The 27114-nt window shown below is 40.0% G+C and overlaps 1 protein-coding gene across 6 annotated transcripts in view; it reads right to left on the reverse strand.

Moving 5' to 3' along the window:
- The window catches only part of SEMA6B (semaphorin 6B), a 251243-nt gene that overhangs the window by 203297 nt on the left and 20832 nt on the right, over positions 1–27114 (reverse strand). For 5 of the 6 annotated variants that reach the window (XM_072405057.1, XM_072405051.1, XM_072405056.1 and 2 more), the window contains 2 exons: positions 1428–1548; positions 1203–1260 (listed from right to left, as the gene is read on the reverse strand). In XM_072405057.1, coding sequence (XP_072261158.1) covers positions 1203–1260; positions 1428–1548 — 179 coding nt within the window. The remainder of the gene's footprint in view (positions 1–1202; positions 1261–1427; positions 1549–27114) is intronic. The other variant, XM_072405052.1, reaches the window with a different exon arrangement.

The following is a 27114-nucleotide window of genomic DNA, read 5'->3' on the forward strand; positions in this document are numbered from 1 at the left end:
ATTCATAATATCTACTAGAACCCCTGTTCGGACATATTTCTGTAAGTTACAGGTCTACAATTTAAAAAAAAAATTTCATGAAAAACGATGGATCACTTTTGATACAGAAATCTAGACCTCAGTGTAACGCTCAGGAGGTTAAGAAAATTAAATATTTATTTTCTGCAGTGCAGAAGATAAAAAAGCAGTCACAACCATCTGTTGTGGCCTACAGCTTCTTTTCTTTTCTAGTTGCCCTGATATGCCACTGAAGAGCTGGTGATTTAACTAACTCTCTATCAACTCTTCTTTTTTTATGTATGTGTATGTCATGCTGCTGATGCTCCCTCACTTCCTTTCTGACAAAACAGTTGTTAGAAGGACAGGAAGTGGGGACAAATCTGTCTAATGGAGGCCTAGGAAGCAGTAAACATTTGGGAGGGGTTCTAATGTTTCCTCACCCTAAATAAACAGCTTGACATACACATAAAATATATAAAACAGTGCATTTTAAAGTTTTTTTTCAAAATTTCTGGTTTGTGGATTGCATTGAAATAAAATTTGTTTTTCATAGCAATATATCCAATATTTTAAATAAAGACAAAGTGGATGCTAAGTAAACATGCATACAGCAGAAATATAAAACATTTATTTTATTTATATTGGGTAAAAATATGCAAGAGCTGAAATTATTTTTGAATACCATTTTAAAAAATCAGTGAAAAATGTTGCTCGTTATGATCAGTTTTGTAATTGTGAAGCATTCTCCTTGTACCTTAAACAATGTGTACTTAGAGAAACACCCTTTCTTAAGATATTATTTTATGATTGGAAGCTCCTATATCTTGGCTTCAACAACAGATATGCATACTAGGTAAAAAAAAGTTCTTCCAAACCTTCAAAGATATGGATAAAAATAACTATATAATAACACTTATAAAAAAAAATTATTAATAGAGAAAGTTTCACAAATGCAGAAACCTAAAACAATTATGAATTAACAAACCTTGAAGGAAGCAATCAACTTTGAATGACAGATTTATATTTGCAATTATCTTTTAATATAAAATAACTGCACAACAAAATTATTAGATGCATTCAATATTTTATATTATTATTATAATATTCCTAATATTATATTAAAATGAATTAATTATATTAAATTAATTTTATTATATTATTAGATGCATGGAATATTGTGGTTAAAAGTTTTCAATACCTACCTTTTGGTATTTCAATTCTAAACTGTTGGAGTCCAGCATAATTTGATAGAAAGCATTTCTGTAAATAGAAAAGAAATGTATTGATATAGGTATGTTTTGGCACTAATATAACCAATAACCCAAATAGGAGTATACATTTTGCTGATTTATAGTTTATTGTAGTAACTTTACTCCCAAATGATTTAGGAAATCCCACAAACAAATTCTACCCAGGCACCACCTTACCTGTCTCCGATGTACAGTGTTCTGTTCACCCTTAACATCTTTTGGACATTTAATGGCTCTTGCTCTTTTGCAGTAATTCTTTTGGGACCATTCCCTATGAATACAGGATATGTCCCGAGATCTGAGATAAACATCAGTCAGAAAGAGATAACAAAGAAAGTAAAATTACATTCAGTAGAGACTATTAAAACAAACTAAATAACATTATTTATTGCTGGTAAAGGCAGTTTTGAGGCAGGTAAATAAATCATCACTGTATGTGGAGGACAATGAGGAAAACTTAAAGGAAAAAAAAACATAATTGGGATCTTCTCAGGCAACTGGTTAAAGCATTTTTAAAGTACCGGTGCCATCACATCCAATATAAAAGAAGTGTTTACAGACCACTGCTTTTAGAGCTTAACAACAGACACTTCAGAAGTAGTGGAAGGACCAAAAATCATTAAAGCCTAATAAATCTACCAGCCTTCATACTTCAGATATACAACTAACTGAAAGATTTTGAGAGGGCCTAATGGGCCTGTTTTTTAAAGCTCTCCAAGGCTGGAGAGGCTACACTTTCATCAGTGAAGCTGGGTGATCCAGCAAACCTGGAATGGATCTGGTCCAGGATTTAAAACCCTTTCTAACAAATAACAAATGACTTTTAAGAAATACATTCTAAGTTTGATGGATCACCCAGCTTCACCGACGAAAGTGTATCCTATCCAGCCTTAAAGAGCTTTAAAAAATCAGACCCAATATCTTTCAAAGACTGGGATTGAAATGTGGTGTCTGTGTACCATTTAGTTACTATTAACACACTGTTATGTTTAAGAAACCAGTGTGAGATGATCACAGCTTTATTACATGGCATGCTATCCTGCTGAAAGATGAGAAGATAGGTACACTGTGGACAAAAAAGATGGATGTGGTTAGCAACAACATTAACTTAGGCTGTGGCATTTAAACAAGGCTCAATTGCTCAAAGGGGTCCAATAAGTGCAAAGAAAATATCCACTACACCATCAACAGCATGAAACATTGATACAAAGCAGGACTCCATACTTTTATGTTCACACCAAATTCTGACCCTACCATCTGAATGTTGTAGCAGAACTCAAGGCTTTTCAGATCAGGCAATTGTTTTCAAGTCTTCTCTTGTCTAAATTTGGTGAGCCCATGCAAAATTGTAACATCAGGTGCTTATTCCTAGCTGACAGAAGTAGCACAAGGTAAGGGATCCTGCTTCTGTAGCCCATCTGCTTCAAGGTTTGACATGCTGTGCATTTAGAGATGCTCTTCAGCATACCTCAATTGCCTCAGCTTTTTTTCTTCTGATCTCTTGCACTAACAAGGCTAGGCATTTTGGCCTAAAGAGCTGTCACTCACAGTGACAGTTTAAACTTCAGCATGTATTGAGTTGCCACCATGTGACATGGATGATAACATATTTGAACTAACAAGCAGTTGAAAAGATGTACCCAATAAAGAGGCTGGTAAGTGTATACTTGCCATGTTGCTGAAAAATAATTCTACTTATAAAAGACTGACACAACTAAAAGAGAGATAGGAACTCCACTAGGTTTGATGATGTGTACAGTTGGCAGGACTCACTTTTGGGAGTTAGTATGTGTTAATTGATTCTTAGGTTTTCCAAAAAAAGAGTTTGTTTAGTATGTTAGATAGAATACCTGTGACATTTTCCTCTCTTTAGTATTAGATGGCATAGCAAACAAAGCAGAATCTAACTGCAGATATCAACAAAGTTTGAAAATGTTTGATATGACAATACCTCAAGACATTATTTAAAAAGAAAGGTGTACGGAAACTTTTTCTTGTAAGATATGTACAGTTGTGTTCAGAATAATAGCAGTGTGTTTAGTAAAGTGAATAAAGCACAAAATCCTTGAATTAGCCTATATGTCCATACACACAAATGCATTGGGAACACTGCACATTCTATTCCAAACCAAAAAATGAAGAAAAATGTCTCAACTTTGTTACAAAAAGTAAAGTAAAGAAATATTATGCTGTTCAAAACAATAGCAGTATGCATTCTTTTTTTTAAACTCAAACATTCACTGTATAAACTAAAAAAAATGTTCCAAGACTGTTTTCTTTTGAATCACTAAACGAATAAATAGTTGTGTAACTGCTGTCTGAAGAGGCATTTCCTCTTCAACATAAGACAACATGACCTGTTAAATATTATTTCAATGTATTCAAACTGATCCATGATGCCTGGAATGTGATAAATAGACCCAACCCCATAGTACAAGAAAAATCCCCATATCATAATACTTATGCCACCATACTTCACTGTTTCCACACTTCACACTTCACTGTGGCTTGCATTCAGTGTTTAGGGGTCATTTGACAAACTGTCTGCCCCCCTAGACCCAAAAAGAACAATCTTGCTTTCGTCTGTCCACAAAATGTTGCTCTATTTCTCTTTATGCCAGTCAAGGTGTTCTTTGGCAAACTGGGCTTCTTGTCGATAGCTTGGCTTCACATAGACATCTTCTAATTGCAACAGTACTCACTTTAGACCTTGTTTGATCTTCCTGGAGCTGATCATTGGAAGAGCATTCGCTATTTTGGCTATTCTATCCATTAGAATTGTAGTTTCCATTTTTTTCTATGTCTTTCAAGTTTTGGTTGCCATTTTAAAGCATTTGAGATTATTTATGCTGAGCAGCCTAACATTTTCGACCCTTTTTTAAATGTTTTCCTCTCTCCAATCAACCCTTTTTCAGAACATGCAGTTTTTCTGAACAATATTTGGAACAACCCATTTTACTCAGATTTTCAGAGAGAAATGAACAATAACCAGCATGTACAACATTTGTTGCTTTCCTTCCTTAAATAAGGACCTAATTGACACTTTACAAAATGAATGACCTCACTAACTGAACTCCCCATTGCTATTTTTCTTAACAGCATAATACTTCCCTTTCTTCCCTATCTGTAAAAGAATTACACAGATTTGATACATTTTTCTTTATGTTTTGATTTGGAATAGAATGTGGCGCCTTCCCAATGCATTTGCGTATGTGGAAATGAAAGCTATTATAACGATTTTCAGCTTATTCATTTTATAAAACACATTTTTCACTTTTTAAAGCACACGTTAATATTCTATCTATACTTACCTCAAATAGTCAAAGCTTTATTATTACATTAAAAGTTTTTATTGACACATGAATGTCTATGTGACGACCAATTTCAGATATGCTAGCTTTGCAAGAGCTTTCACTCCGTCACCTGCCGCAAAATCGAAAAGCCACACTAGCCAGATTCTTATATTGCATTTCTGACCAGTGGTAAATTAGTAGGACATAGTTTCAAGCATACATATTTCTCTTCTGTCTTTAGATAAGGCAGTGTTCAGACAAGCAAGTCGAAGACACCATACCTCACACTCTAGTGACTGTCCTTTTTTCTTTTGTTTAAATGCATTTTTACTGATTAAAATAAGGCAAATTATAAAACTACAAAACATAGAGGAAACATAATGACAAAATATTACAGAGAGTAAACAGGAAACAGTAAGTGAACAAAGGTGCATTTCATAAGGGGCAATTTAAGATGGAAAGCATAAATGATAAAAAAAAGAAACTATGCAGTAAAACAGAAAATCCATATCCTGAGTTATATCAGAAAGTAAATACACAAATGAACAAATAAACCTTACTGCAATAAAACAACATATAGCTATATTAGTCTAGTCTCCCTTCCTTTTATTATTATTAATATTATTATTATTATTATTATTATTATTATTAATATTCCTCATCATTCATTTATCCTTTGCTGCCAGACCTCTTCACAAAACCACTGCAGCGTACTAAGGTGCATAATTGGCAGAATAATTTTTCTAAAGATGACATAGCAGACAAAATTATAAAAGGATACCAATCAGTGAGAAAATGCATGAGGAAGAAATTGTGGAGAGAAACACAGTTTAACATAATGCATCAGGTATACAAAGTCTTCAGACTGCAAGCCGTTGCCACCCTTGACATCCGAGCTTGCTGTTTTCTAAATGTGGAGGTAGACATAAGTCCATTGCTTATGCTTATAGACTTGCCTTCTGGTGGCAGGTTTTTATTTTATTTTTTTAAAAACATTCTTTTTTTAGAAATTTATGGGAGGAACGGGTGGGGAAAAGGGTAATACAAAAAAGTAAACACCTGAAACACATTAGCAGGATTGAAAAACCCAGGGAGGGAAGGGAGGCAAACACACCAGAAAATAACAGAGGTTTATACAACAATGTGCATAGCAAGACAATTTAAGAGAATACAAGTCGTACATTAACTGACAAAAGTAATACAATAACCAAAATAATTTCAATAGTGTACAAAGCAAACAGAGGGCATGGTTATTCTAAAAAATCAACTTAAACAACAAACTGACAAACTGTCTGTATTTAGAATCACTAGAGAAGCCCAGTGGCTTCAGCTTCATGGGGAAAGTGGAATAACCCCCCTGGGGGTAATCCTGAGTGTGGCTCGGGGTTTAATTTTATTACAAAAAGCGTTAACCCCAAGCCACACTCGGGGCAGAATTGAGGGCTTACCTGGTGTTCATGAGCCTGTGGTTTCCTCCAGCGATGCCGGCCCAGCATCTGTGTCTACTTGGCGACGTCCGTCAGGCATCTGCGACCCGTTGGTGATGCCCAGCATTTGGATCCCCTGGCCCTGCATACCGGTGTGTGAACATTGGAGACGCAAGGCTAGGGGATGCAGATGCTGGGCGGGCATGCGATGTGTGTGCGTGCGTTGGGAGGTGGGACCAGCGGTAATGTCAAATGTACTTTTTTGACATTTAAAAATACTAAATTATTCATACCACCAAGGAGGTTAACAGCCCATCGCATATGAACCCAGTAAAGGGGCTATAATAAGGCCAGAGAGTAGGAGATGGGCGTGGAAGGGTATGACATATAGTAGCTGGGGGTATTAAACTGCAGATCATGTTACTATCCCACTGTAGATGCATAAAAGGAGGTCTGTGAAGTAATCTTATCCTATCAAGGTGGGCCCAGGTGGTGGTGGTATTCTGCAGAGTTGGTGAACTGAGACCAGTAGAACCACGTATTGAAAAAAAATTCTACTTGTACTTGTCCTTCGAATAGAGGAAGTCAGGTCCTTCATATATTGGATCTCGTTAACTCTTTGCAAACGATAGGAGAATTGGTCAGTTTTCCTCCAATATGCAGATATGCACGAGTTTGCTGCCATGATAGGATGCCTAATGATCAAATTCTTGAAGGCTTTCTGGGGAAAAGAATTATGTTGTATGAGAAAGAAAGCGGGGCCATAAGTGATTAGGCAATCCATCATCTAATGGACAATGTCTCTGATTGTTGCCCAAAAATGTTGCAAACTTGGGCATTCCCACAAAATGTGGAGAATGGAGTCAACCGCCATCTGACATTGCCACCACCTATCAGGCACATCTGGGAGATGTCTGTGAAGCTTCTCAGGTGTAAAGTACCACCTGAATAATATATTTAAATTAGCTTCTTGGAATCAATTGCTAATGGATGCTTTGTGGGTCCACAGCAGGATTCTTTCTCTCTGTTCTGTTGACAGGGTGATCCCAAAGTCCGCTTCCCAAGCTGCAAAATACCCAGAGGAGTATGAAGGGGATGGTGTCTGAAGAATGGCGTATAGTATCGGTAGTGTATGCCACATCCCCCCTTCTCCGATACAGAGTTGTTCCAGGGGTGTGAGGGACCAATCAACTACCCTGGCCAAATGTGCTACCAGATAAAAATAAAAAAAGTTGGGGACCCCCAGACCCCTCACTGCTTTGGATCGCATTGTCAGGAGTCTACTGATTTGGGGTGACTTGTTTTGCCATATAAACTTAAAAATCTTGGGGGAGATGATTAAAGTATGAGCCTGGAACCTTGACAGGTAGGATTTGGAATATATTATTGGAATACACTTCATGGAGGTTACGTGGTATTTGTGTACCTGGGTATGAAAGCTGTTGTGATTCCCAATGGAAGTTAAAGTAGCATTTCAATTGAGTGCAGGTCTTATTTGGGGGAGAAATGTCTAAATCTGCCGATTTGGCGTAATAAATTTTAAAGGTTGACAGTGAGCCATACTCAGATTTGGCAGGGACACAGTTGAGTGAAAGACTGCAAACAACAGATCATCCACATAGGCGGCAATCTTTTGATTTCTGGGATCTAGCTCCAGACCTCCAATAGAACCTGAATCCCATATTGTACAGAGTAATGGCTCTAAGGTCAAAATTAATATCAGAGGGGACAATGGACAGCCCTCTCTTATGCCATTAAAGATGTGGAGTGGGGTAGAGTGTACACCGTTCACCCACACTGTGGCAGTGTGGCATGAGTAGACTGCCCTGTTCCATAAATGCATTTCGGGCCCCAAAGGTAATAAGGTTAGGTCCATGAACTGCCAATTAACAGGGCTGAATGCCTTTTTTTGTGTCTGTGGATAATAACATAATGGGAATCTGTTTGGATTGGGCATTTTGTATGCAGTTTAGTACTCTCGTCATGGTGTCCCTGGCCTCCCTGCCGTGCATGAACTCCATCTGACCATATTGGATAAGTTTATGGGTGACCTTAAGTAACCTAGTTGCCACCAATTTTAGGTTTTGCTTCAAGAGCGAAATGAGGCATAGCTGCCACAAAAAGAGGGGATAACCGTGATTGTGGCCCGCAGGGAGTCCAGGGAGAACTGATTGCCTTCAGGTATGGTGTTATTTTGAACAAAATGGGTACTTGTAGTAAGATAAAAGTAAGCCATCTGAGCCTGGTGTCTTACCTGTTGGAGTGTCTTGTATGGCTTGGCAGAGTTCCTCCATTGTAATCGGTGTTTCCAATGCCTCCCTGCCTGCAGCAGAAAGGGAGGACATCTGAGAGTTGGTCAGGTAGGCTTTAATAGCCTCCAGTTTGTTCGCTGTCTGGGCAGAGAGTGGGGAACCTGTGATGTTATATACGCCTTCGTAAAACCAGCAAAAGGACTCAGTTATGTCTTTTGTTTGGAATAGTTTTTGTCCATCTTTACCCTTTAGAAATGGTACAAAAAGGCAATTTTAGCCTTAGCTAGCATGTATCTCATTTTGTTGCCATACTCGTAAAATTTCCTCCTGCATTTAGCTAATGTGGCTTTGGCCTTATTCAAAGTGTAGAAAGTTTCTCACATAAAACTTGTTGCTCTTTACCCCTAATGGGGTCATGAGTAGCCCTGTGGGATATTTCTAGGGTCCTGATTTGGTTAAAGAGGTTGTCTACCTCTTGTTAGTTTGCTCTTTTCAGTCTCGTCCAATGCTTAATAAATATGCCACAAACCACCGCTTTATTGGCTTCCCACACAAGTAAGGCAAGTCACTGTCAGGCATGTTGTTAGTCTGGAAATAATGTGTTAGCTCAAAAGAGACATCTGCTACCATGACTGTGTCCTGAAGGAGCGATTTAATCAGGCTTCAATTTCATGATTTAGGTATTAGGTGTGCTATCCTAACAGATGAGATTGGAACATGATCAGACTGGGTTATCGAACCAATATCACATGAGGCAGCTCTATGTAATTCAGAATGTGGTAGCCAGAAATTATCTATCCTCGGTTAGGAGTGATGGGGAGAGGAGTAAAGTCACGCCCTGCAGGATTGAAAATTTTGCATGCATCCATTAATTGGAAGCTGGAGAGCAATTTACCAACTTTACTGCAGGTGCGTAGCAGAGATTTACGTGGGCTGCGAGACGTGTCAAGCATGAGCAAGAGTGAAGATAAGATCTCCGCCCAAAATAAGAAAACCCTCTCTGAACTTCTCTGGAGTGTCCAGAATTTGGGCCAAGCAGGTGGCATGACTGGTGTTGGGAAGATAGACAGTGGCAAAGGTAAACAAGCATCCTTTAAGGAGCCCCTTCATGAACACTAACCTACTGTCGGGGCAGATAATGTGATCTCTGAGTTGCTATGTGACCATTGAGGCCACCAGTCGCCAATCTTATCAGTTCTGCAGACCACTAAAATTACCGGCTCCTGATCGCGCATGCGCTGGGACCTGGTTGTCAATCAAAGAGGGAGAAACATCCCCCGTAGTGATGTCATCATGACATACCCTCGCCCACTCTCCTCTCCCAGATCTGAACCTGCGATGGGAGAGTGGGCGGGTTGTGTCCAGGGACACAGCCCGCCCACTTCCCTGAGCCAAGGATTTGAATAGGGAATGTGGTCAGCGGCTCTGGCCGGCGCACCCCGCCAGCAGGATCCCTCTCCTGACACCGCTCAGGAGGGCACCAGCCAGAGCCGCAAACCACCAAAATTATCTTGCGGACCACCAGTTGGCGACCACTGATCTAGATTTAAGGCAGTACCAAGGGTAAATAACATTAGCATATCAAAACAACTGAGTCATCAAAACAAATCAAATAGTAGTCATCAAAATAAATCAAATAGTAGACAATGAAGAAAGGAGACTCTTGAGTACTGGTGCTGACACGGATATTGTGGGCAAACTCCGCCCATGGTAGCAGACTTACCCAGTCGTCATGGTGGGCAGATACAAGAGCTAGTAGATAATGCTCCATGGCCTGGTTGACTCCGTCTGCCCATTAGTCTGCAGGTGATAGGCTGAAGAAAACTCAGCAGAAATGCCCAAGGATTTACAGAAGCCTTTCCAAAAGCGGGAGGTAAACTGAACCGTGGAGCCTACAAATTTCACGGATAAAGTTTGGCACGAACGCAGCTGCTGATGGTAAAGCAGGAAGGGGTACAAAGTGGGCCATCCTGGAAAAGCGATTCACAACCTCCCAAATAACAGTACAGCCATTGGAAAGTGGAAGATCTGTAATGAAATCCATGGAAAGGTGACACTGGAAAGGTGACTTCCTTGGGAAGGAGCAGACCCGCTGAGGCACAGGTAAACAGCTTTGTTTGAGCAGACAGCATAGGCCTTGATATAGTCCGTCACATTCTTCCGAAGGTTGGGCCACCAGGACAGATGGGAGTGAAATGTGAATAGACCAGATGACCAGAATGTTTGGAATCATGTGCCCATCGTAACATTCCGGTGTGAAGTTGTAGTGGCACTAAGGTTTTACCCGGAGAAATAGCAGAATCCTAGATAGAGGTCAAGGCTAGAATGCGGGCAGGAGGGATAATAAACTATGACTATGCAGCAGTCCTGGAATCCTGTGGGGCAAAGGAGCGAGAAAGAGCATCAGCTCGGAAGTCAGCGGAACTAGGTTTGAAGGTAATGATAAAAATCAGACCGAGAAAAGAATAAAGACAAACTGGTCTGCTAAGGGTCGAGGCGGGGAGCGGATTGTAGGTACTAGAGGTTCTTATGGTCAGTAAAAATAGTAACCTTGTAAGGCGAACCCTCCAAGAGGTCCTGCCACTCCTCCAGACCGAGCTTGAGGGCTAGGAGCTCCCTGTCCCCAGAGGAGTAATTCCGGGCGTCGAGCTCCGGTGGGGATCTGGAAGAGAATAGCTCTTACATCGGCGGAGGAAGCATCATCCTCTATAGCGAAGGGCTTAATGACATCTGGCCTAACCAGTGCTGGGCCAGAAAGAAAGGCCTGTTTTAGGATATGAAAAGCCTCAATAGCCTCAGAGAGCTAGTTCTTAGCATCAGCATCCTTCCGAGTCAGTGCCTTGATGGGAGTGACCCTCGTGATGTAGGGTCAGTCTTCACCTTTAGTAAGCCCCCGCTCAGCCTCGGGAGACTGATTGCGTCTCCCAGCACTCGGTTTCCCCCAGGACTTACTGCGCAAGCGATGGTGTCTGGGAATGGGCTGGCAGCAAGCCAGGAGCCCACAGATAAAGCAGTACCAAGATTCCAACAGAGACAAGTCCAGAATACAGAGCCAAGGTCATACACAGAATATCTGTCCAACAAACGAAGTACACAAGAGCAAAACAGAAACAGAGTCGGGTCACAGGCAAAAGGTCGGTCCAGGCTGCGTACAAATGATAGGTCAGAAGCAGGCAAGGTCAGCAACAGAAAATCAGACGAAAAAACACACTTCAGCACAGATTAGCCAAGATATACGCTACAACAGGCACTGGTGACTGGGAGCAGAGAGGCTTTAAAATCCCATCAGCCAATAGCAGTGCAGGACTGAGTCAGGAGCTGATCAGCTTCTAAAATTCCCTTCAGCTGTGCATAGCCTAACAACAGATGCGGGGGATGCCATAATCCATCAGGCTGCACAGCTAAAGGGAAGCAGAGGCTGCTGGTATCTTAGTTCCCCTGGCTGCTGCAAATGACATTTCTGGACAGAACAGACAGTGTTTTATACCACAATGGTGCACAGTACAGAGTCGCCGTACGGATGAGCATTTCCTAACACCCAGAAAGCGCTGAGTAGCCTTAAGACTGCAGGGCAGTGGACAGTTGGAGATATCAGCAACCTTGTCAGAGGCCTTCCTTAGAGGAAGGAGTTCAAACATGCACTTCTCTGCCTTTGCGTAGAGACCATTGTCTCTCAGCCATTGTAAGACCATTGTAAGACTTGTCTGTAAGTAGGCTAGAGAAAAAACCAGAATGTCATCCAAATAGACAACAACGCAGATATATAAAAGATCTCAAAACACCTCATTAACAAAGTTTTGGAAAACAGCCGAGACATTACAGGGATCGAAGGGCATCACAAGGTATTCATAATGCCCATCTCTGGTGTAAAATGCTGTTTTCCACTCATCCCCCTCCTTGATGCACCTCGGAGGTCTAGCTTGGTATAGATCTGCGCACCATGAAGATGGTCAAAGAGCTCAGGAATGAGCAGCGGAGGGTAGCAGTTCTTTATGGTGATGGCATTCAGATCGTGGTAATATATGGCCGGAGAGTCCTATAATTTTTCTGGACAAAGAAAAACCCTGCCCCAGCAGGGGAAGTGGACTTACGTATAAATCTCAGTTCCAGATTTTCTTAATATACTAGCTCATTGCCTGTGTCTTAGGGAGACCAAGTGGGTATACCCAACCTCTTGGAGTTGTGGAGTTAGAAATTAGGTCTATCGCACAGTCATAGGACAGGTGGGGAGGTAGTTGCTCAGCCTTGCGCTTGGTAAAGACATCCTTGAAATCCATATATTGACTGGGAATAGATGGTGCAACCTCAGGAGTGGAGAGAGCATGAGGCCTGAAAGGTGTGAGCTTGGTCAGGCATTTGGAATGACACAAGAAACGCTAAGCCAATATGGGGTGTAGTTGAAGCCATAGGAGGCCCAGGATGACTGCAGAGGGATTATGGTTTTGTGATGGTTTTTGAAAAGTTATGGTTTTGTGATGTAGCACACCAACAGACATTACAATGGGTCTAATCTGGAAGGATAAGTCCACAGGAAAGAAGGATCCTATCCACCGCAGAGATTCGCAGAGGCTGTGATAACAGCTCCATAGGCAAAGCGGATTCCTTGATAAAGGTGTCTGAAATGACATTTCCAGCTGCTCCAGAGTCGATGAAGGCCTCAAGGGAAAGCGTGGAATTGTTGTGGCAAAGCTGAATAGCTATGGAGGGGTGCTGTGTGGACGGTAGCCAAGAGTGACCTAGCATGCCCCCCTCAGAGCTTGCTAGGCAGTGAAGTCCTGGCCTCTGTGGACAAAGCTTAATGAAGTGGCCTTTCTGTCCGCAATAGATGCAGAGGCCTATAAATAAGAGCCGGGACCTTTCTTCTGAAGACAGATGTGGTAGACTCAAGTGCGTGGGTTCTTCCACAGAAGAAGAAACAGGAGGGGCTGGAGGTGCCAGAGGCCATTGAAATGATGGTGCTAATCGGGGTGAGTAACCCTTAAGTGAGCGAGATCTCTCCTAGAATCATTCCTGAAAACAAATATCAATCTTGATGGCAAGGAAAACCAGGTCATCCAAAGAGGAGGGGATCTGAACCAGCTAACTCATCCTTGCTGTTGTCTGACAGACCCAGACAGAAAGTAGCATGGAGGACCTCAATGTTCCAGGGGAGCTCAGCTGCCCACATTCGAAATTTGACTGTGAACTGTCCTGCAGTGAGCGACTGTTGGCAGAGACCAAGGAGTGCGCTGGCCGCTGAGGAGGCTCAGGCTTGAAGAGGGCTAGAAAGGCCTCAATGCTGTTAGTCACTGGATCCTTACAATCCCATAGTGGCAACGCCCATGCCAAGGCCTCCCTGGAAAGCTGTAGTTCAAAATGCACATTGCACTGGTTAATGAAGCCAGGACAGGTCTTGGGATCCCCAGAGAACTGCTGGGGGGGAGGCAGGTGAAGCGCAGAAACCATTGGGAGGGCAGAAGATTGGACCTGGACTCGAGGTTCAGCAGGTGCATCGGAGAATACCAAAAACAGATCCAGGCAAGTAGTAAGGGTATGAAGCTGGCGAAGGACCTGGATTTGGGTAGCTTCCTGGGTGTTTAGCCTCTGGATGAAGAATTGGTTGGGGTCTGCTGAGGAAGGTCATGGTTTGTGCAAAGCAGAAGGATAGTCTAAGAAGGCCGGGGTCGAGGCAGGCAGCAAGCAAGAGAGGTCAGATCACATGCCAGGGGTCAATTACCTGGGATCCATGAGACAGACACCAGTGACACAGGGGCCACTGCGGACACAGGAAACACAGGTGACACTGGAAGCAACAGGGGGCACAGGTGACAACAGGAATATCCACAGACAAACAGGAACAGTGGAACAGCTCAGGGAAGTTGTCTGGGAACCAACAGAATGGATAACGTGAGGTTAACGCAGGAACTGGACAGAGGAACACTGAATTAGCCAGAGACACGTTGCACGAACACTGAGTGCTGTGTCTAAGCTAGCTAAAAAGCCAGGGATGAAAGAGTCTATTTCCTTATTGGCTGGCGAAGCTGATAAAGCTTGCTAGCGTAGGAACGCCCAGAGTCAGAACTGCCTGCATGCGCAGGAGAGACGTGTCTGCGCTTTAGCAAGGAAGAGGTAGGCGTGACAATTGCTATTTGCATTTGTAATACTACTTGTAATTTAATAATAAAGGCATGTTTTAATCTTTTTAATATTGATTAAGGTCCCTAAACTACTTATTTTTGAATGGGAAAAAGTTGAGATGAATTGAATTTATATATTCTACATTACAATATAATTTATCAAATATACAAAAGAAGTAAAAAGGTTTAACATGTAGAAATTTAAAATAATATAATATAGAATACAATACCAAACTCTTTGGTAAGAGAAATGTAAAATTATTATAAATAGAGAATTTCAAATGGGTATAAAAGCAGTTGAACATTCACAATAAGGGATGAAGGGAAAATATGAATAGTATATAGCAGTGGTGGTGAACCTATGGCATGCCTGCCGCCCACATCACAATAGATGAGGTCCCAGCTGGCCTTCCATTGGCCGTGCCATTGTCCCTTTGTCAGCCCATGCTGGCTGCGGAATTTTCCTTCTCCGGAGTCATCAGTTAACCTCAGAATACCAGGCTGTGGGGAGCAGAGGCAGCTGATGTGTCCAGATCCAGAATTGAAATGGGAAAAGTTCAGAGGCAGAGAAGAAAGTGAGGGAGTGCGTAGGCAGACACAGGAGTACCAGTCAGTGGGCTATACCCAGTCAGGACCAGGTGAAAGCAAAGCTTGTGGTAATAGGTAAGTGTCTGTTGAATGTAATTGCTCTTTGGAAATCCGCAGAGGCTCTAAATATAATGTTAGCGGAGACTTTTTATATATAGCTAGTTTAAAAAATGCAGAGGAACCGAATTTTAAACAAATAATTTGAACCAGCAGTATAGTTGTTCTGTGGCTATAGTGATACTTAGGAAAAAACAAAACAACACCCTCTGCATATTTATATAGGGCTTGTCACACCTATGTGTTGTGTTTCTTCCAGAAACAATGAATAGCACTAATGTTGTTATGCTGGGTTGACATTCTTTGTTAATGCCCCTTCCAAACAAACCTTTCAAATGTGCTACTATGAACCCTATATTTGTGTGTTGCTGACCACAGTGCTTTAAAAAAAATTGTGTGCAATCTGCTGCATTGCTATGCAATTTGCAAGCGTTTGGCAAAACTTCCTGCATTCCTGTAATGTGAGCGAGCCCTTGAGCTTCACTCTGGGCTGCTTTTTGATTTACCCAGTGATGTCCTCTCTTGCACTGATTAGACTGAAAGATAATTGAAATATTTAAAGTGTATGCCCAGGCATTATATATTTTTTATAGTCTTGCATACAGTAGGGAAAGGTTAAAACCCCTATGAGGGTATTTAATATTATTATTATTGCTTTCTGCACCCTACTAAGAAGATGTTGATCATTTTCTGTCTCAGTGACATTGCCTTAGGCTACGTACACACGTGCAATAGATGTTGTTGGTAATAAACGATTGAAGACAGATAATCTTTAACAAAAAAAAGTGCACAACGACTGGCCAATGTACGAGGAAAGTCGCTGGAAACAAACGACCGTCCCAGCGGATCTGATTGGGCGATGATCGTTCGCAATCTATCGTATGTACGGTCATTCAGTGATCGTGGAAGGTTCTGCAGTACACTTTCTCTAGTACACCTCACTACCTGCATCGCTCAAGCGATCATATCTAGTGCGTGTACATTATTGGTGGAACATATTTGAACGATCCTATCTTTACAGAATGTACAGAATCGTGCACTATACGATCGTTCAAAATAATGGTGGTGATGGCATTTAGCCTAGATGCCTTTAAGATGAGATTGGACAAACTTCTGGAAGAAAAGTCCATCACAGGTTAGTTGACCTCATAGGAAAGTGCTACCTCTAGATGTGGACCACTGTGAGATACAGGAGCTGGACTAGATGGGTCATTGGCCTGATCCAGCAAGCTCTTCTCATGTTCTTATCAGGTTATCAGTCTTATCAGATTGCTGTTCATTGCTGGTGTTGAGTTTTGGATTGGTTCTGTCATAGAGTGCGATTACTGTACATTGCATGAATGACATTCTGTTCTGTGCATTTAGTACACAAAAAGTTACAACGTCATTGCATAGCAGCAGGTTGCATTTACCCAACATCACATGACCTGTGTAATGCTCGGCTGGGATAGGTTGGTATGCATGGTTCAGCTCTCTATGACCTCTGTGTGTGCTTTATGAAAGGACAGGACAGACATGCCACTCATTTTACTGGAATTGTCAGGGGCAGCTTTATATTGGCTGCTGCAAATAGGAACCAACCTGGGCTCCTGCTAAAGGGAAAATGAGAGCTTGTATGGATGATCGCCTCCTGTGTATGGGAAATGTGCGCTACACCTCCCCTTCCTCCTATTTATGCAAATTCCCCAAGAAGTAGGTCCAACGCATGTACAGCAGATGGTATTCAGCAGCTCACCACTGACTTGCTTGGATGAAATCACAGATATAAATATTCAAGCAAGGCTAGCAGTAATTTTGCTTTCAGCTGTTGTTGACATCATGTTCATGTTGACATCATGTTGACATCATGACATCATGACAGAAGAGCTGGTGAAACTGGTGTCTTTGCCTGAAATAACACAAGGGATAAATATCTACAATGCTGTGATGGAGGCTTTTTTGTCACATAAGACATAAGACCAGAAAAAGTGACTTCAATTACTAGAGATGAGGCACCTATGGTGGGGGCAACATCTGGTTTCATACAGTTCTTTGGTAAAGAAACAAAACATCAAGTCATTCAGTTCAATTGTATTATACATCAAGAAGCTTTTTGTGCCAAGGAAAGCAGCAAAACATTTGACAATGTCCTCAAAGATGTCACAAAAATGGTGAACTTCATCATGGCTAGAATTTTCAACAGTTTCAAGCACTTCTTGAGGAGGTTTAGGCGTTGTTTAGTTATGTACAATAATGTCCGGTCACTGAGCAGAGGATGAGTCCTGGAGAGATTTGTAGCCTGCTTGGATGAAATTAGGTTGTTTACGAATAGAAAAGGGCAGGAATATCCACAGCTCACTGATACGGCTTGGCATAACAACCTGATGTTTTTTGCACATTTTACACTACACTTCAATATACTGAACAAACAACTACAAGGTGTAGGGAAAACAGCACAAAGGATGTTTTGTGATATCAAAACATTTGAGAGAAAACTGCAGGTTTTTGAAAAAGACCTTGAAAGTGGGCTGCTGAAATGTTTTCCAAATCTAAAAATGAATTTAGAAAATTCTACAACATTTGCAGACAATCCTACAAGTCATCAGAAAATCTACAAGATAAGATGACTTTTAGTAACAGATTTTTACAGTTCCGTAAGATGTAGACAACCCTGTGTTTTTTTATTTCTCTAGATGAAGCCAAATTTGAAGAACTTGATCTTTCCTGCTCACACTGATTAGATTAAGGAAATCTGGAAATAGAGATATTGGAATTATTGAAAAGAAAGCTTTATCTGGAAAAAAAATTATATGACCTATGTGAAACACCTGAGAATATAGAAGGGATGACAGCACAGTTAGTTCTGAAAATGAAAATGAAGAGGAATCCCAGGACAATGCAGGACCGGATTGCAGGAAGAATCAGTGCTATCGAGGGACCTGCTGGATTACATTTTTTGTTTTTGGATTAGTTCTGCTTTAAATTTTTTTTTTTTTGTAGAAAAAAATGTGGTATCCTTGTAAATATATGTTTCTTTTAGGAACTAATAGAAATAACGAGAACAAACACCACACCACTTGAGCTAAGGGAAGTTTTAGGTTCAGTATAAAAGTAAGTATATGGTCCACAATCACATTGTTGAAGATGGTATGATGACAGTGCATAATATGTATTATCTTGTTTGTTTAGAAAGAGATATGAAGGTTCTTTAAATTTGTTCTTCTGATGAAGCCAAGCAGGTGAAATGCGTCAAGTACAGAGAGACCTATACTGACACAAATTAACTAGGACTAAAGATTAGTAGGAAGCCATTGTATAGCAAATAATTTAAACATTGATTGTACAAATGCATTTGTTTGACATGTTTATGCTTTTAGCTATTTGTTATTCTTATTAGATTATACTTATGTGTGTTAGTATGATTAAGGATAAAAAAAAATCCCCATATACAAACATTTTTGTATTTGTGGTTCAAGACAAGTGTTAGACAAGCCTCTGAGGATTTTTCAGGTGCAGGTAAGAGTCTGAGTGTTGGGAGCTTGTTAACTCTTGGTAAAAAGAAACAATGTGATAAACATGTACACTATAATAATTTGCACAGAAGGTTTGACCAACTTGTTTAGAGGAAAGGGAACTTGCTAAAGTAAAACTTTTGAGAAAAAAAACAATAAGACTGGCAGGCCTCCTTGATTCTGGAAATGGATTATTAAAAATACCACTCACCTGACCCTTGCCCGAATTGCAAACAGGGCTCAGCAGTTAAGTCTGTGGGGGATCATATTGTTGAAGATGTTATGACTGTACATATGTATTATTTGTAACACCAAACATTATTGTATTTGTGGTTGAAGTTTAAGATAACAGGGGATGTGGTACATTGATTTAGAATACTTCTTGATTTAATAAATTTTCCAGATACCCCTCCATCTGATTGGAGTATGTGAAGCATTCAGATTCACAGATAGCATAAAGAGCTCAGACAACTCCACTGGATGATCCTTAGGGCCTGAGGAAGCAGGGTTCTTCTTTAATAAAAACCGATCTACCCTGCTCTCACAAGTCATCTGGGTAGCACAAAATGTGCTCATGCTCCAGACCTGCATGTCTAACCATCTATTAAAAAAGACCTATATATCCCAGCTTGTCCCAGAGACCTTTCCTGTCTTTAGGCCTATTAACAGTGTTAAAATGCCCTCCAAAGATAATCTGCTTGGAAGTAAAAGGAAAGAATGTCATGTCCCATTTTGTCTGAAGCTCATAGATGTTTGTAAGGCCCAGGTCCTGCCCCTCCACCAAGGCGTTTATGACCAGACATCTCCCCATTTCTACTTCAATAATCCCTCAACAAGGTACCTCATCAGTTTTAAAAAAATTGCAACTACACTGTAAGGCTAAGCCGCAAGAAATCAGAAAGAAGGTACAGGTCTCCTGCAAAAACAAAATGTCAGCATCAAACTCACTGAGCAAAATTAGGGTCACAACACAAGTGTTTGGGGATTTGATGATCTCTGATCACTGATTCCTCAGTAACAGAATTGGGCGCATCAACAAACACAGAGGGAACAATCTCATTCACACTCCCCTAAACTGAAATGTCTTCAGACACCCAGGTCTCATTCACTGAACCACTTACACCGTCTTCCATGTCCATATGCATCAAATTATCCACTACATCTGGGGCTAGGTTGTGCAAAGCCTCTGGGCAATTGGCATAAAAAAGATCCTCCTGGCCACAGAGGTTGCATCATTTGATGTTACAATCCTTTGCAGGATGACCTAGCCCCTGGCATAAAGAACACTTCCCTACTACACATGATACCCCAGTGTCCCCTCTCCACATTTGTGGAACTGCCTAAGTGGCCCTGGGTAAAAGGCCACAATGCAATCTCACTCTATGAATGCTAAGGAGGGGACATGCTGCACCACAATCCCCACCCCTCTCAGTCCTAAATTTGCCTTCTACGTTCCCATCCAGAAGCCAAACTCATCATGCACCTTTCTTAATGGGGTCACAACCTCTTCATGCCACAAACGCCTTAGAATGGTTATTGGTTTCATAAGATTTGTTTGTGATCACTGGATTGGTCACTGTCATTCCCTACTGGATACTGGGGTTATAAATGCAAAGATATCAGAAGTAAAAAAACTATTTTCAAAAACAACCCAAAAACAGAGTTCCTGCTTGGGCAAGAGCCCTCATCTGTCCATTTTAGCTGCGCAAAATTTCTCTTCTTAAAATAGCCTACTTGTAGCCTATCTCACAAGCTGACTGAGTATTTTCTGCTGTGGTGTTGCCCCTAGCAACAAGGTTTCCACTTACATATGCATCATTAGATATGGGCTCAGCAAATAGTATGATTGTAAGCTCTGAACAGTATCTTCTCCTCATGTGCCATTTATGTGCGTATTATTAATAATAATAACACAGCTCAACAATTGTTTTTTCACTTACCAAGGATTTTTCAATATATTTAGTGTATTTCAGGTCTGTTAAATCCAGAAATACATCAGTTTCATTGAATTGGCTCTAGTTCTTGTGATGCAGAAATCAGAATAGACAACTTTACCAACAACAAATGTTAACACAGCATATTATTATCAATCATTTTTAACACCAATGTTTTGCATTTTATATATTAAATGTAGCATTATTTTCATGAAACTTTTATTCGCCATCTTTTTATTCATACATTTTTTTTTTACAGAAATGTAAGTTCTTCAAGAAGAAGTTGTTTAAATGACCCTTATGTATTTTGCTACATTTGTGGTGAATATTCTCTGCAAAAACAGAGAAGAAACATTACAAAATTTGTGAAACCATATCTTGCTATTAAACTGGGGGACCAAGATGGTATGCACAACTTGTGTAGAGTGTCTACGTCAATGCAAAAATGGAAAACTGAAAAGTTTGAAATTTGGTGTACCTATGGTATGGCGAGAGCCCAAAAATCATCATTATGATTGTTATTTTTGTGCTGTGAATGTAAAAAGTTTTAATCGTTACAAGAAAAACAAGTGGGAGTATTCTGATTTGGAATCAGCAAGACAACCTGTGCCGCATGGTACTGATGTTCCCATACCAGTGTTCCATACACTCCCTGATATTCCTGTATCCGACATGGAGGATAAACAGGGTTTGGAGTGTAATCCAGGAGTTAGCAGTGGAAGTAAATATGAATGAAGTGTTTTATCAAACAAGCAGTTCTAAGAAGAGCTCAATGATTTATTATGTGACCTAAGTCTGTCAAAACAAGCATTTGAACTTTTAGCATCCAGGCTAAAAGAAAAGAACTGTCTGCAATCGGAAGATAAAATAACAGTTGATAGGACAAGAGAGGTGACACTCCTACCATATTTCAGTGAAGATTGAGACTTTGTGTACTGTTGTAACATCCCTGGACTACTAACCCATATGGGAGTACCAGAATACCGAGCAGAAGACTGGCAGCTTTTCATAGACAGTTCCACTCAAAGTTTGAAAATTGTTTTACTGCATAATGGCAACTGCTATGCATCAATTCCAATTGGTCACTCACAATATGGAAATATCAAAATGGTCTGACAAAAGCTTTGCTATCATGAACACCAATGATCCATATGTGTTAATTTAAAAATGGTGACTACAAAAGTTGGACAGCAAAATTTTTCTGCCTCCACTACACATGAAGTTGGGATCAATGAAGCAGTTTGTTAGAACTCTGAACAAGGATGGTGATATCTTCAAATACATTTGTAGATTCTTCCCTGGATTGAGTACTAAAAAATTAAAAGCAGGAATCTTTGATGGACCCCAGATTCGTAAACTGATCAATTATTCAAATTTCACAAGTTACATGACTGATACTGAATTTTCTGCCCGGCACAGCTATGTCATGGTTGTGAAGAACTTCTTGGGTAACCATAAAGCACAAAATTATGAAGAACTGGTACAAAACTTGCTTAAACTTTAAAAATGTGGGTGCTACTATGAGTTTTTCAATGACTCTTTTGTGATTAGTTCTGTAAATATAATGAATATAGAATATATTGACATTAAGTATTTAAAAAAATTAATTTTGTATACATAGGCATATCTAGTTTAATTTTGCTTAATTTTCATGTTTCATTAGTTTTCTGTGAGTTATTATTGAGGACAATATTTCAAAAACTAGAGCCAATCTAGAAAAACCAACCATATTTGGAATCTGTGCATCAAACATAACCTAAAATGACTTTAATCTGTTTGGTAAGAAAATGTTTGTTGACCAGTGTAATATATGAGTTTTTGTCATGAATATAGAATCCAAAGATGGATCTTTCCTCTTCCCAGTGAGTGTTTCAGAAATCATATCGCTCCTATTATTTACACAAATATACTTATTTCTTTCCAATTGACCTGAGGCAATCAACCCCTGCTTTTATCAAACCAGAGTTTAATTTTTTTTTTCTGATCCAAATCTATATTGCTGCCTTGGGCTATATACACGTCAGAAAGTTCTTGCCTCTAGCTGCTAATAAACATACAAGTTTTTAACCTATTATCCCCTTATTCTCAATAGTTATCACTAAGTCATCCCAACATCCAAATAGGCATAAAATTGGATCAGCAAATCATACCCAGTTACCTTATTTATAAATATTATTGGCTTCCAAATTCTGAAATACCCATTCAAGTCCAAAAATAATTAACTAAATAAGCATATGGCATAAACCGTTTAGGACATTCCTTCCTATTCAAGTTCCACCTTCAGAAGCAGATGTATGAAAAACTTTGTATGCTCTATGCATTATTTTAAATTTTTAAAATTTTCATTGATGAACGTCATTGATGATATTCTTGCATTTATGTATCCTATCGAATTTTCAACTTGGAAATCTTTCTGCAAATACCATAAATTGGTGCATAGGAACTTCATAAACAGTAAATAAAGTATATAGATGAAAAAGGTGTAGAAAGTGCTAATAATTTGTCAAACAAATTAGGTCAGAAATCCCTAACTGGCTGTACTTACAATGATTTACAGAATTTCCTTACTTAGATAACATAATAGATGAGTTGTCCACCAAGGTAAACTATATAGTCATTTTAAATGAGCATGTCTGACCTGGTGTACACAGATTGCAACAAATTGGAAAGTAAAGTAATACACTGTAATGCGCCTGGGCACACAAACCACAGCCAACTCCAAGAATCCTTTTATCAAGCTTTATTGTGTCGTCATAAAACAAGACAAAGGTCATTCACAGAAGATCGGTCCCATAAGCGTAGTACATATGGATAAGGCAAAGGCAGGTCAGGAACAATCCGAGGTCAAGGCAGGCAGCAGGCAAGAATAGTCAGAAACAATCCAAGGTCTGGGCAGGCAGAGTTCAAGCAGGGTCAGATGTAAGATGTGCTTGTGATATTAACAAAGATGAAATCAAGATAAGCCAAGCTCAGGAGCACACACAATTCACAAGCATCTTTCCTGAGTTTGCAGGATTCTAGATCGATCTGTATAGTGTATTAAAAAAAAAAAAAGGGTGTTGCACTGAAAAAAACAAACAGAATTTTTACCTTGCATAAAAGGGTTGTCTACCCTTTTATGTAAAATACAAATTCAGAGTTTAGGTACGCTTTAAGTTCATAGAACCATACATATCATTAAACAAAAAAAAAAAAGAAGGTTGTTTTGCCAAGCTCCTTTAAGGGTCTTTTGATGTCTCTCTGTTAAAGTCGACAGCTGATTCTGCTCCACCACCTCCCCACCTTCACCAGTTTTGTTTCAAGGAAAATTGGAATGTTGACCGATATGGTTCTGAGGAAAGAAATTGAATCCCAGCTACCCATATCCATGATCAGATACAAAGGTTTTACACAACATTCAATTATTTGCAGAATCTTGGCTGGTGCAGCCGGATTTACAAATGAATGCATTAGTATACACATAACATTAAGGGCAAAGTTCTTTAGCTGTCTCTAAACTCTTCCCCCTTCCCCACTGTCATTTGGGGCACACAGGGCTGGCCAGCTTACCCAATGGATTAGTCTTTTTGTCCCACACAAACCATAGACAAAATTGAATTAATTGAGGATCTAAATGTCCTTGCTAGAAATTTACTCTTAAAGGATATGTTTGATACTTACATGAGTTTTAACATGATATACAGGAGAGTTTAATAATCCAGGATCACCAGCAGCTGTTAAAAGATAATGAGCCCCACAACTCCCAAGAAACCACCATGGGGACCATTGAAACAAACCCTGCGCCGGTTACGAAAAGTACAAGAAAATAAAATTATTTCAAATAAGGAGGTAAACATCGTAGAGATGGTGTCACGGTCCCTTCCGTGACAGAAGTTTGAGGATCTGTCAGACAAGCTGCATATGTGAATATCTGACATCCTCTTTGGTTTTACTTGTTTCTGTGTTGTTGTTTGTAATGACCACTCCCCTTACATCAGGTGCAGGTGCTGGTCATTACTGCTCCTCCATTTAGTCTAGCCTCACACTTCATGCTGTGCGGTTGATATTCACTGCTGGGTTGTGAATAGCTGGAGTGTTGAGCTATCCTGTGTTCCTGTTGATATCTGCTAAGTTGCTTTACTTTTGGTGTTTTGGTGTATTGGTGTTTTGTGTTATTCAGTTGTTTACTAGGCCTCAGGGAGACACTGGGTCCTTCATAGGGGAAGGAACCAGCAGTCTCAAGCCAGACACTACTGCCAGGGCTATTCAGGGCTAGTAGGGCCCAGGTTCCTGAGTATGAGCTTTCCTAATATCAGGGGATGCTCATACGGTTAGGAGTTAGGGTGAGGTTAGGGTGTCTGCAAGGGGTGACCATTCCCTTTTCCCACTCCCCTTACATCAGGTGCAGGTGCTGGTCATTACTGCTCCTCCATTTAGTCTAGCCTCACACTTCATGCTGTGCGGTTGATATTCACTGCTGGGTTGTGAATAGCTGGAGTGTTGAGCTATCCTGTGTTCCTGTTGATATCTGCTAAGATAAGTTGCTTTACTTTTGGTGTTTTGGTGTATTGGTGTTTTGTGTTATTCAGTTGTTTACTAGGCCTCAGGGAGACACTGGGTCCTTCATAGAGGAAGGAACCAGCAGTCTCAAGCCAGACACTACTGCCAGGGCTATTCAGGGCTAGTAGGGCCCAGGTTCCTGAGTATGAGCATTCCTACCATCAGGGGATGCTCATACGGTTAGGAGTTAGGGTGAGGTTAGGGTGTCTGCAAGGGGTGACCATTCCCTTTTCCCTAGTCATTTGAGGCCTAGTAGTATATACACCTTTCTGTTTCCCTCCCCTCCCTGTTATACGTGACAGATGGACAACTATTTGTACGAATTGTGCCATGAAAAAAATTAAGACTGAATAGTACTACCCCATCTCAGAAAATAAAATTGACAAATTCTATTCAGAATTCAATAGGAAGCTTATAATCAGGGTACAATTGACAAAAACACAAGATTATTTCTTGTAAAACACTCCATTATTCTAATTTTTTGCCCTTCCCAAAATACATAAATGTGTTAGTAAACGGGAATTGGTTCTATCGTCTGCAATGACAGTGAGCTTTTTTGATATGTATTTGAGACCTCAAGTTACAAGTTTACTTTACTTAAAGGATACAATTTAACTACTGAAGATTATTGGGGGAATGAGTGTTCCCACAGACACAATACTGGTGGCAATAATATAGTGCTCAATTGTAATAATCCACACAGTAAATGTTTAAAAGTAATGGCTACATTTTTACACAAAAGGGTCCAAGAAAATTGGCATTACAACCTGTTTATTATCACCCTTATTATCTCCAATTTAGAAAAATTATTTATGAACACGTATACTCTATTACCAATGCGAAGATCAATACCGCCATCAGTTATTATGTGGGTGTGAAACAATGGTGACAATATAAAGTTCTTGGCCCATAATGCTTTATTGGAGGTTTGTATTAGTTACTCTGTAAAAATTTGTTTTAAATAGAAGTATTTATAAACACTTGTAAAAGCATTTGACACAGTACCCCACAGAAGGCAATATTGTCCAAGTTAGGCTACATACACACATCAGATGATTCTCGTCTGATAATCGCCTCAAGGCTGATCTCGGACGAGAATCTGGCATGTGTACAGCACTCGCCGATCATGAATTCGTCCTAGCGGGTCCATGAACGATGATCAATGAAAGATCATATTGAAGGGGAAAGGGAGAGACGACAGCAGAACACTGCTATATGTACAGTGCTTGTTCATGCATCGTTCAGTCTTTCGTTGTGAAAGATTCTTTCCAACAACACATATTGCCAGTGTGTACACAGCCTTAGGGGCTATAGGTTTAGAAAAATCAATCTGTATATGGATAGAGAACTGGCTTTAACACCCAAGGTTCAGTGTTGTGGGCATTACTGTTTAACAAATTTATAAATATTATAGAGTTTGCAAAGTACTTCCTTGTATTAAAAAAAGTATAGATTGCAGAGACTGAGACTACTCCTGTACTAGTATTAGTCAAGTTCAGTTTTGGGCCCCAGTTCACAAAAAGGAAATTGTGGAACTGCAGAGAAGAGAAATTAAACTAATAAAAGGAGCTCACCTATGAGGACAGATTAGATGAACTGAATCTATTCTTCATTGAAAAGATGCATGTAAGGGGGAATATGATCACCCTATATAAATATACAAATGCTCCATATAAAAAACTAGCTGCACACTTATTCACTTTAAGGTCATTGCAAACAACAAGAGGACACTCTGCATCTGAAAGAAAAGAAGCTTAATCTCCACAAAAAGAAGAGATTCTTCACAGTAAGGCCTGTGAAAATGTGGGATTCGTTTCCTCAGGAAGTAGTTTTAGAATGTTCTATAAATTGCTTTAAAAAAAAAAAAAAAGCTAGATGCTTTTCATGACACATAGAATATAACTGGGTTTAAAAGTTTTAAAGTAAAGAAAACATCTGACAGGCTCATGGGACATCTGACAGGCTCATGGGATCAGGAAGGATGGGAACAAATTAAACCATGCAAACCGTGTAAACTGCCAATACACATACATATGAAAATGATACTGTTCCCTTTGGGGTATATGTTTCTTAGATCCTTAATATTAAAGGTTGGACCTCTGAATCTCTGGAAGTTTCACAGAGCCTAATACCCCTATTTTGTAGGGACAGAGGATCATCTCAGAGG

The sequence above is a fragment of the Pyxicephalus adspersus genome, chromosome 3 (genome assembly GCF_032062135.1).
Source record: "Pyxicephalus adspersus chromosome 3, UCB_Pads_2.0, whole genome shotgun sequence".
Classification (NCBI taxonomy): Eukaryota; Metazoa; Chordata; class Amphibia; order Anura; family Pyxicephalidae; genus Pyxicephalus; species Pyxicephalus adspersus.